At 36.0% G+C, this 12,140-nt stretch overlaps 1 protein-coding gene and 1 long non-coding RNA gene across 2 annotated transcripts in view; both read right to left on the bottom strand.

Moving 5' to 3' along the window:
- LOC139134446 (complement C1q tumor necrosis factor-related protein 2-like) overlaps positions 1-8,217 on the bottom strand; it is a 47,330-nt gene extending 39,113 nt beyond the window's left edge. The window contains exons 1-3 of the mRNA XM_070701307.1: positions 8,202-8,217; positions 7,572-7,847; positions 241-426 (exon numbers count right to left, since the gene is read on the bottom strand). Coding sequence (XP_070557408.1) covers positions 241-426; positions 7,572-7,847; positions 8,202-8,217 — 478 coding nt within the window. The remainder of the gene's footprint in view (positions 1-240; positions 427-7,571; positions 7,848-8,201) is intronic.
- Positions 8,218-9,490: 1,273 nt separating this feature from the next.
- Positions 9,491-12,111, bottom strand: LOC139135490 (uncharacterized). The gene is made up of 3 exons (XR_011553004.1): positions 11,348-12,111; positions 10,511-10,701; positions 9,491-9,591 (listed from the first exon to the last, which is right to left on the bottom strand). It is a non-coding gene; the product is annotated as an uncharacterized lncRNA (long non-coding RNA).
- Positions 12,112-12,140: the final 29 nt, after the last annotated feature.

Genomic DNA, 12,140 nt, shown 5'->3' with positions numbered 1-12,140 from the left:
CTATGGACATTATTCTGTTGGTGTATTTGAATAATGTGTTTTGTATGATTAAATCTCCTAACTTATATCATTCACAATTGGTACTAAAAAGATTCATAATGTACACACACACATTATCATTATACGGTCAATAATATATCAAAAGTATCTTAGACAATCTCACAAATTTTAAGTTAATTTCGAATACATCACATGTTTATCCATGTTTAAGTATTAAAGCCTGATAGAGTGTAGTATTACCTTGTCTTCCTACCGGTCCAGAAATGCCAGGTGCACCAGGTGGTCCGGGAGGTCCAATAGGACCCTTTGTATCAGGCCAAGACTCTGCACAGATACTAAGACACTGGCCTTCATCAGTGACTTGTGCAGTAGTGATTTGAAGAAACATCAGAATTACATCTAGTGCAATTTTGGAGGTGTAAAGTTCTATGCAAATGAGAACAAGTGTAGCGAAGTGCACCTCGGATCTTGCAGTGTATACAGAATTAAAGTCAAAACTAGATTTTCTGTTCTCCCATCCATTCTAGAAAAAATCAGACAGATATTTTGAGAGTGTAATTCATAGATTAACCATGATGCTTCTGTCTGTGGTGGACAATCCAAGCATTTTAAAAATATTTCATATCTCTCCTCATCAGATGTATGACAGAAGTTATATATCGCACCAGTCTTCACAAACATCTCTATATATGGTCATGAAATGGAGAGTAGTTAATGAAGGCCAATTCAATGCTGACTTAATTAGAGGGAGTTTTGTTATCCTTTTCGATGACAGTTTCCATATAAACAATTTGAAGGGACAATTGAGAATTGTCAATATCAAGGAAATGCCAGCAGACAAGTGTTCTGCAATTTAACTGATAATAACTGATAATAATTGTTCCGTATGTATTATATACGGAACAATTATTATCATCATGTAATGCAATACTTCATGAACTGATGTAAACTTTAAGGCTGTTCTGTGATACACTCAAGCGTTTCCATAGAGTTTGAGTTTTGCATAGACCATCGCAATATAATTTCACAATCAAATAATAAGTCGCATGAGAAATCCAAATAGCATCTCTACCCTACCTGATGCCGTTGTGTGAACAAAGTTGAAGTTTCACTCTGGTATTAGTCAGCAACGCATTGATTCTTCTACCGTGATGTGAAGAGGGTTGTTGCCTGTTAAATTATCAGGTCTGCAACGTCTTATACTATGGTGCAATAGGATTTACCATTAATGGAGGGGGTGTGCATTCATTAAGAGCTTTTTCTGTGGAGTAAACACTGACATAACATTTAAAAGAAACCGGCTTTGAGGGAAACGGACCAAAATTGGTAACAATTTTCATGTTGAAAAGAGGCAAAATCCTGAGCATGAGAAATCCAAATAGCATCTCTACCCTACCTGATGCTGTTGTGTGAACAAAGTTGAAGTTTCACTCTGGTATTAATGCTTGCTGCAAAAGTACCATCCTCATACATCCTTCAAGGTCCCCATAATTTTTTGGATAATTCCAGATGCGCTTATTGGGCTAAAATTCAACATACGTCAACACTAGGAATATTTGACCCCTTACATCATATACAAAGATATAAATATAGAAAGTTTATTCTGATATTCACAATGTGGCTGCATGAGTTGCTGTGGTGTGATAAGATTGTAATTCGTGATTTATGTTCGGGGATATCTCATCATGCAGCTAGTCATGGCTGTGGATAATTTCTCAAGAAAGGTAAGTTTACTTAAACTGATATTTATCAGGAATTATAGTGGTGCACCAACATGCAACAGGAAAGGAAGACAAAGGAACAGAAGTGTATTTTGTTCAACAGATATGCACACAGAAAACCACGACACTGGTTTACACATTGCAGTAATCTTGCACAACTTTGTAGGACTGTAGATGAATGGATGGAGTATGTGATAGTGACAAGAGGGAAATATGCTTTTTATCATACACTTGTTGGCAGTGTATTGTAACACCTTAAATTTATGATGTTTTGACCTTGATGTGCGCTCCAGGTACTGAAGGTATTACGATTCCCCGTAGTACCTCTCAGCTATTTAGACTTCGAGTGAGTGAAACACCCGACAAAAACTATAACCACGAACACATAGACGTGCCAGTATGCTCTACGTATACCGGTATGTATGAAATAACCCTCTCCCCGAAATGGCTTCATTGCCGCGAGACATTTTGTTTCTTCTATTGATTCAAACTCCAAGTGACTGAACTAACAGAGAGATACATGAACCTAAACTGCACTGCTAGTGTATATTCTTACATAGAATCGCTTGTTAATATCACTAAATTCCTATAGTTTTTGGAAACGTCTCAATAATTCTAATCATTGAAAAATGCACTGCAAGGATGGATAGTGTTGCTTTTGGGGAAGTGGCACATAATTAAATTAAAGAAATATTTCGTGTATTGTTAAATGTATGAAGTACAACTTTTTAAATTAAGCAATAATGTAATCCTTAAAAATCATAAATTTTAAAAAGAAAAACCAACACAATCTGTGAATAGTAAAAACGTTCAAACTTGTCTGGGATCTGTGAATAAATACGTGCAAAAAGAGGATGTTTATTACATGTAATGTTACTATCACCTTTGCAAACGACCGTTTCAAAACTTGTTCTTCTTCCCGAGGTTTGACGTTTGGAACACAGTCTCTTAAATTTCTTTCACCATTGAGAGTTTTTTCTAAACCTTTAATTCTCCAATTTTGTCACTTTTTTCATTTCACAATCCTGATTGAATATGCCATATTGCTTCTGCGGAATTTTCTTTTCCTATTAAATTTGCCATTCTTTCTCTGCTGTACAAGTTTTATTACAATCATTCTCATCTTTTGCATGATCATTATTTAATTCAATTATTTGCACACAAACGGTTTTCCGTCGGCCGCAGACAGACGTGCATATGTAGGTCACCACAAAAGAAAAGGCAAAACCCGTCAGTGGTGTTTAATCTACAAGTTGTCGTACATTGAAAAAAATTCCCCTGTTGGACCAGATACTACCTTCTTTTTGCTACCATGGAGGTAAGAAAGATAGCGTTTTCACCTCAATGGTTCTGCAATATTTATCCAGTACTGTTACAAGACGTCTTATGTGTACACCAAATAAACGTCACGCTCGTAACTTTCCTTATAAGTGGTTGACTGCAGGCCTTCTTAGACGTACCCCTTGCTTACCTGGGAGCCAGATAATAGCTGTTATTTAGTCAGGCCTTCTCAGAAGTCACCACTAATGGTTAGCTGGGAGCCAGATAACAACCAGTTTAAACGGCTAATAGCTTGAATAGCTGACTAGCCAAGCTTTCCCAGAAGTCACCACTGGTTAACTACGGTCAGTTAATAGCTGGCTAATAATATCTAATAGCTTGAATATCTGACTACCAGCGAGGAGATCAAGAAACTAGTTGTTCTTGAGGCTGCTTTATAACACCTCGACAAATTATCTTAAACGTATCATCTGAACACTGTGTCTTTCAGTAACTTTTTATGGTCATTGGGGCGATCCTTGTCATCAGTGCATGTCAAAAACCTCTGAAATAACTCATACTTTGGTATGCTTATATGAGTTGTGTATTTTGTGTTCAATGATTTTTTGGTTTGCCTGATGTATGGGAATATACAATTCTTGTGATATAGACAAACACTCCACTATTTACAAGATGTGCAGAGTGACACAACATAGCATGTGCGTACCACGGATGTACTGCTTTACATTATGAAGCACCATGAATCAAAGTTGTTCGAAAATTTGATATTGAAAGGTTGTTAACTTTTAGAATTCTTCAGAACACGTGAAGCTAATATAACTCAAGTGAAATTATCATATACCTACATTCACGTGCCTGTGTAAAGCTACGGGAGAAAGCGCCCTCAGATCCGTGCATTTTTTTTACGTATCACGCCCCGGCCCGGTGCCCAAATATGGGCAATCGCGTACGCGCGTTGCTATCGGCAAACGTTCCATTCGTACACAAAACCAGCGCGAGATTAGGAAAACGTCTGCTCGCTCAGATCGTAGTTGCGCGTGGCGACAGTGGAGCCGCGCAGGTGACATCGGCTTTTATTTCTAAATTCTAGTGAAATCCTGTGTATCCTAAGTGCGTGCCTGTTCAGTATTAATTACAAGAAACTGACATCACGCTTTTGTCCTTCTTACACCTCGATTTCAGCCTTGATCTCTGTTGGTCACGTACGTACAGTACGGATGTTGCTTTGCGCGTTCTAGAATTCTGCAGGTAAACAAATGACGTCATTATGTATGTCAATCCGCGGCGGGAAGCGGCCATCGTATTTCTGAAAAACTGACACAAATGGCGATGAATTTTTGATATCGCACGCATTTTTATCCCCTGAACAATGTTGAATATTATGTAAACTACATATTTATCATTCCATAAGGTATATGATAAAACCTTTACGGCCCTGATACGGCTTTTGCGGCCCTTGGTCGTACGGCGTACGGGCCCTCGCACGCTCGGGCCCTTCCGCCGTACGACCTCGGGCCGCAAAAGCCATATCAGGGCCGTAAAGATTAATAGATAATTTTAATAATTTCTACTTTATGTAGACGGCCCACGCCATTGGCGGTGAACCTCGCAATGAATATTTCATTTCTAATATTCATCAATCTATGTACATCTTCGCTTTAGTACTTCCAAGTTTCAGAAATGTGTTTTATGGGTCACGTGGTTTAGAGACCATATTGTCATTAGCGTTTTATTATTATAATTATTATCACGGTCATTGAAACGATAAAAAGTAATTCTTTTCCCAGAGTATTGGCCTGTAAACGTACAGGAATGCCTATGGTATAAATCCGAACTCGCCACTGAGTGTGTTATGTCCACTACTTGTTCAACGTATGGGTTCAAAATACAGGTCTTTCTCCCCAAATATCCAGACTTTCCTGTTCGTTTGTTAAAGCTGTGTAATCTGTTCTGTATATCCCCTGGAACGTGCAAGTTTTGATCATCTATTTCTCCCTCCTTGAGTTTTTCTAGCTTTAGGTGGCGTTTCAGGTCAATTTTTGTCGAATGTTTCTTAACGAAAGACAGTCTTTCTTGTTCAAAAGCCCTAGAAATGATCCGCAACTTTGTTGAGAAACATACAGGAAGTCGTTTGATTATAAATTAGCACGTCTTGTATCAAATGTCGACTGATTTGGTACTTATTTTATGGGACCATGATAGTTAGTACTACGGTATATCAACCTTGTACTATGTGAAGGCAATGACATGTCACTAAACCAATTTTCCACTAATTTGTTTGTTCTTCTGTTGAAAGTGAAGACATGTTTACTTATCATTTTGTGCAGCTTTCATCAGGTATCATACATTTCTCTTCTTGTCTTGTAGTCAAAAAGTGAGTCTTGAAAGCACACATAAAATAGATCAAAAGTTTTTTGTGAATTGGTCAAAAAATAGGTCAAAAGTACGTGGCGGAGGGCACGTAACACCGCCCTCAACGTTACGTTTTTATATCATTTGTTTTTATTCACTTTGCTGTTTGTTCCATTCACTCTGCTACTTGTTACATCTTGTTTCCTCCTAGGCTGTCCTACCAGGTATGATTTTCTGTGTTTTGCCATCCATAAAGACCAGTAAACTTTAAGTGCCCAAATTAAGCGTTTAATTACTTTATTGTGTGGTTTTAAACCAGATCTACAGAGTGCGTACGTGTTTTGCGCCATCAATGTAGAATTTGCGGGATGAAAAAGTTGATGATGTTATCATTTACATGTTTACATGGTAATAGCAAGATTGTGCCTCGACTTCTCTGAAGTGTTATCCAATGAATTACTCACACAAAGATTATCATTAAAGTTGTTGGTTACTAATAAAGTATGTTTTATCATACGTAAGACCATATAGAACATAGACTCCAAATTTCACAACATGAAAATGCATGTCTTGATGTATTTATCAGGGCTTTGCAGGCCATAGCTGTTGGTTTGTAAATTTTATACAAGTATCACCATGCATGGTTGAACATACAGTGTCACATAATGTTTGGGCTGCATGCAAGCTTTTGTCATGAAATCTTAATAGGTTGTGCCCTTTATATATATGTTCAGCCATGTTGACAGTTGTACACTAGCTTGATTGTTTGATGCAGACCGTAAGATGTTTCACTGAATGTCTGCCTGTAAGCAGAGTTGAGGTTGTTTACAGTGGACCAGTATAATAACATCTTCTAAGAAGTCAAACAATGCAAACTATTTCTCGTATTAAACAAAATTCATGAAAAAAGCTCAAAAAGAGCCACTTTTCCCCTTTAATGAAGTGATTAAATGAATAATTTAGAGATACAAAATGTACTGCTACTGACAATATATTTTGCTTCAGAATCAATTGTTATTATAATTTCTCATTTTCTGTAATTCTTGGGAATTGAGTTTACATTCTACTCAATGAGAAATCGGATGCTAATTGCATTAAAGAGTTGTTTCCGATCAGTTTGCATTACTTGAAAGCCTTTGCATCAAGTAGCAGAGATTGGCAATGCAGAAAATGAAGAATTCATGCCAAGATTCCCCGGCACAAACGCTGTAGGTTCGAAATCATTTCCATATGAAAAGATACCTTACTTGAGGTGTGAACTGACTGTCAATCGGTGATTGCTCTGCAAATATCACGGGTGATGGCATATTCATAAACATTGTGATCTTTTGTTCTATTTGATCGGTAGTTTATTCACGGTCCCCTCCACAAGGACCGTGGTTTTATCACTCTCTGGGGAGTCATAAGCCGTTAATTCGGTAATGCGGAATTTTTCCGCTCTCAGGTGTAGTTTGTGCCGGCCAATCCCCTCATGTTAAAGTTGTAAGCTTGTGCGCTCTATACAAACTACCTCTTCCTGCAGAATTTCTATCAGCAGAACTCAATTCAACACATGAAAGTTATCTGCTAAATATATATTTGGAAAGCAGACTGACTTACTGACAAAAGGTGATAACAAACAAAATGCAAATTGTCACCAAAATTTTGGAAAGAAACAATAACAAGCAAGAATTCTTTTTATGGCTTTACTTTCCAAGAATTGGTACATGAATAAATTTTAGAAATGTCTCACAAAAAAACTCTAAAATATAGCTTTAGAATTGAATGATAAAGGGACAGTTTCATTACAATTTGACAATATGCAATATCCACAAACTAAACCATATTGGAAGAAATATATTATTATGCAAATTTAACATATTCAGTTTAAAAATTGAACTTTTCACCAGTACATTGTATGACCATTGAAAACACATACATGAGAGTCTAGGCTCTTGAATTAGTCTGGATAGACAAGAAAGCCATTGAAAACGTTACAATGGGTGCAATAATGAGCCTGATAATTACCAGCAGGCATCACCAATTTAACTTGATCGCCTTGATTCAGGTGTAACATACCACTCTGAGAGTGTGTGTTATGCACTGATTGGGAAGTCTGATAAACTGTAAACTTGTAACTATCATTTTGTTTTAAGCGTATGTACAAACTTTTCCCAGAATATGAACGGAACGTGAATGAGAAATAATAGATGCCAGGAACTTCACAGGTAAACACACCTGTGTTGACATCGATATTGGCACCTTCATTTACTATGACATCAGTGTAGGTGATTGTTTGCTCTGCACTGGTCCCTGTGATACCAGATCTCCTTGATACGGTGAATGCCACCTTGACTTGCTGCACTTCACCCTCTTCACCTTTTTGACCTTTGACCCCAGGTTCTCCAGTATCACCCTTGACACCATCAGTCCCATTGTAACCACTGTCACCTTTTGAGCCCTGTGGACCAACCTTTCCAGGAAGACCAGCTTGACCTTTGACTCCATGCTCACCTTAAAATTCAGAGAAGGAAACTTGAAATATGAGCTTTTACATTATTTTGAAGGCATAGTCAGCTTGGACCATTTAAAGATCTGATAATTTCAAGTGTTTTGTTGCAAACAAAAGGGTATTGGATGTATAGAAAAAGGTTGAAGAAGACTCAAGTATGGTCATGTGCAGAAGTCATATTGTATTGATTTCATAACATTGTCTTCACATTAACCAAGTATAAATATCAGCCTTATGATGAAACTTTGGCAGATAAATGACAAAAATACATATAAGAGTAACATTCAAGATTAATCTAATTGACAAGATTTTGATGTAAATATACACAATGTTTGACAAGGCAGACATTTACCCACTGGAAAATGTTGCCATACAGAAATTAGTTCGTGTGACACTGAATTGTTCACCGTGAAATAAAATTCGCAAGCTTGTATGATATTATAAGGTTATATCCCACATTATCACTGCTTGGTTGGGTTATATTGTCATGAGTAAGGACCAAGTCAGCACATGTATGAGTCACAGTCGAAGACAAGTGTGATGTATCCTAATAAGTAGTAATACTATCTAGCTATTTATCTATCTATCTATCTATCTATCTATCTATCTATCTATCTATCTATCTATCTATCTATTTATCTATCTATTTATCTATCTAGCTATCTATTTATCTAGCTATATATTTATCTATCTATTTATCTATATATTTATCTATCTATCTAGCTATCTATCTAGCTATCTATTTATCTATTTATCTATCTATCTAGCTATCTATCTATCTATCTATCTATCTATCTATTTATCTATCTATTTATTTATCTATCTATCTATCTATCTATCTATCTATCTATCTATCTATCTATCTATCTATCTATCTATCTATTTCTCTATCAATTTATCTATCTATCTATCTATCTATTTATCTATCTATCTATCTATCTATCTATCTATCTATCTTTTATCTATCTATCTATCTATCTATCTATCTATCTATCTATCTATCTATCTATCTATTTATCTATCTATTTATCTATCTATCTATCTATCTATCTATCTATCTATTTATCTATCTATCTATCTATCTATCTATCTATCTATCTATCTATCTATCTATCTATCTATCTATCTATTTCTCTATCAATTTATCTATCTATCTAGCTATCTATCTAGCTATCTATTATCTATCTATTTATCTATCTCTTTATCTATCTATTTATCTATATATTTATTTATCTATCTATCTATCTATCTATCTATCTATCTATCTATCTATCTAGCTAGCTAGCTATCTATCTATCTATCTATTTCTCTATCAATTTATCTATCTATCTAGCTATCTATCTAGCTATCTATTTATCTATCTATCTATTTATCTATATATCTAACTAACTAACTAGCTAACTATAGCTACTTAACTGACAAAATAATGAACTACTTTATATAGCACATATCAAAATATTCAGGACCCCTTTTGCTGGTTTGCAAGTTTGTTGATTTTGTTCATTCCCTTGGTAGCTTGGCAGAAAATATGCGAGGAACAATATTTTGATTATCTGGCCCAATGGGCTCACACTGTTCTCACTATACAGACAAATTTTACAGAATTTGCATAAAAATTGTGTTACTCCTATCCTAATTAATATTTACCTTGTTCTCCATTGCTTCCAACATCTCCCTTGACCCCCTTTTCACCTGGTTCACCTTTGATGCCTTGAGTCCATATTGGACCAATCACACCGGGCTGACCTACAAATTTGGAAATGGAAACATGTAAATCACTAGTTTTGTAGTATCAAATACCTTCCTGCCTTTTCTGATAACAATACTTAAAAACAAAGATAAACTGCAAATTAACAGAAAATTCGGTGGCAACGACATGCAAAAGGAAGAATAAAGGAAACTTATTACCGCTGCTCTCATTTGAAAAGGGTTTGTGCATAATCTGAGGTGAATAAATATCCTTCATTGACATTGACTTGATTGCTTACTGAAACAATGCTTATCAATACACTTTGCATATATATTATGCTTGGCATACTCGATTTTCATGGTACATGGAAGCAAATGCTGACCAAAGTGTTAGTTACTCTGAGGTAGTGATCGATCTATGTTCAAGAATTTATAAAACAACATAGGGTAATTTAACAGATACTTTTTTTTTCATGATGCACGCTGGACTACAGTTGGGAAGGAACAAAACTATTGCAGATTTAATGTATAGAGAGAATGTGTCGATGTTAAATACCAATTTGACATGAATGCTGCTATGACAAACTGGAAATAAGGACTAGAGAATAAACTATCAGTAATATACTATTTGCCTATGTTACTGTTTTACGCCGGAAAAGAGGGTAAATGGATATTTAATTAATTCATTACCTCACTGTTATGCATCAGAATAAAATGAGTCTGACAGCTGCATCATAAACAATGTCGGCCTGTGGAAATTATGCTGTTGGTGTATTTGAATAATGTGTTTTGTATGATTAAATCTTGCTCTTGTCATTCGCAATGAAACTAAAAGATTCAATATTTACACATGCATTATGTGGTCACCATGTCAAAACTATCTGAGGCATGTAACAACTTTTCAGTAACGTAATTTTGAATACATCACATGTATATCCATGTTCAAGTATTAAAGCCTGATAGAGGGCAGCATTACCTTGTCTTCCTACCGGTCCAGAAATGCCAGGTGCACCAGGTGGTCCGGGAGGTCCAATAGGACCCTTTGTATCAGGCCAAGACTCTGCACAGATACTTAGACACTGGCCTTCATCAGTGACTTGTGCAGTAGTGATTTGAAGAAACATCAGAATTAAAGTCAAAACTAGATTTTCTGTTCTCCCATCCATTCTAGAAAAAATCAGACAAATATTTTGAGAGTGTAATTCATAGATTCACCATGATCACACTCTCTGTGGTAAACAATCCAATTATTTTACATATCTCCTATCTCTTCTGATCAGTTGTATGACAGAATACTGCAGTCTTCACAGACATCTCTATATATGGTCATGAAATGGAGAGTAGTCACCCGGAAGGTTCAAGTGAGATAGACTCATAATATCTCTAGTTACAATCCAGTACTACAATCTGCTGAAACACCAAGTAAACTTATAGAAACATATTTGTTATCAGACAATTATATCCAATGGTTTTATTAGTATCTTTATTGCTTAATTAGTAGCATTTTTGCTTTTCCTTTCAATGACAGATTACATTCCAAGTAAAAGCTTGAATGGATATTAGAGAAATCTCACCAGCAAAGAAATGCCAGCAGACAAAAAATCTGCAGTTTAATTGATGGTGATGATGATAATTGTTCTCTATGTATCAATACAATGCTTCATAAACTGATGTAAACCTTCAGGCTGTTAAGCGAGTCAGAGAAATTCATATGTTCAAGGTTTTGCGGGGATTGAGTTTTGAGTAGACTATCACAATAAAATTTCACAAGCAAATAGTTACACGAGAAATCCGAATAGCATCTCTACTTTACCTGATGCCGTTGACGTTGTGTGGATGAATGTGAAGTTTCACTCTCGCATCTGAAGGTATCAGTCGGCAATGATTGCTTCTTCTACTGTGATGTGAAGAGGGTTGTTGCCTGTTAAATTATCTGGTCTGCAACGTCTAATACGTACTATGGTGCAAGGGGGTGTGCTTTAAGTGAAGGGGGAGTGCTTAAATCAATAGCTTTGTCCATGGAGTAAACACTGACATAACCTTAAAAGAAACCTGCTTTGAGGGAAACTTATCAAAATTGGTGACAATTTTCATATTAAAAAAGGCAAAATCCTGAGCATTATTGATGCTTTGTGCAAGTACCCATCTTCATACATCCTTCAAGTTCCTCTTAATTTCATGGATAATTCCAGATATACTTATTGGGTTTAACTTAAACATGTTGACACTAGGAAATTATGTGACCCCTTTACATCATTGAGGGTAGAAAGTCTATTCTGATATTCACAGTGTGGCTGCATCGAGTTACTGTAGGGCGACAAGGTTGTAATTGATGGTTTGTGTACATTGATATCTCATGATGTAGACAGTCATATGGCTGTTGACAGTTTCTGTAGCAAGTTAAGTTTGCTTTAACTGATCTTTATCAGTAATTAAAGTGGTGCAACAAGGGTGAAATTCCCTAGTTGTGTACAAATTAAGATAGTGCAGTCATAATTACATCCCTGTCAAACAAAGTAGTACATACACACATACACATTCAAACAATTTGGTATGTACTTACTACTTTCATTGAGGGACAAGAGATACATGATAAATAAAAGTGA

The sequence above is a fragment of the Ptychodera flava genome, chromosome 6, assembly GCF_041260155.1.
Source record: "Ptychodera flava strain L36383 chromosome 6, AS_Pfla_20210202, whole genome shotgun sequence".
Taxonomy (NCBI): Eukaryota; Metazoa; Hemichordata; class Enteropneusta; family Ptychoderidae; genus Ptychodera; species Ptychodera flava.
This window is presented reverse-complemented; position numbering and strand designations above follow the sequence as displayed.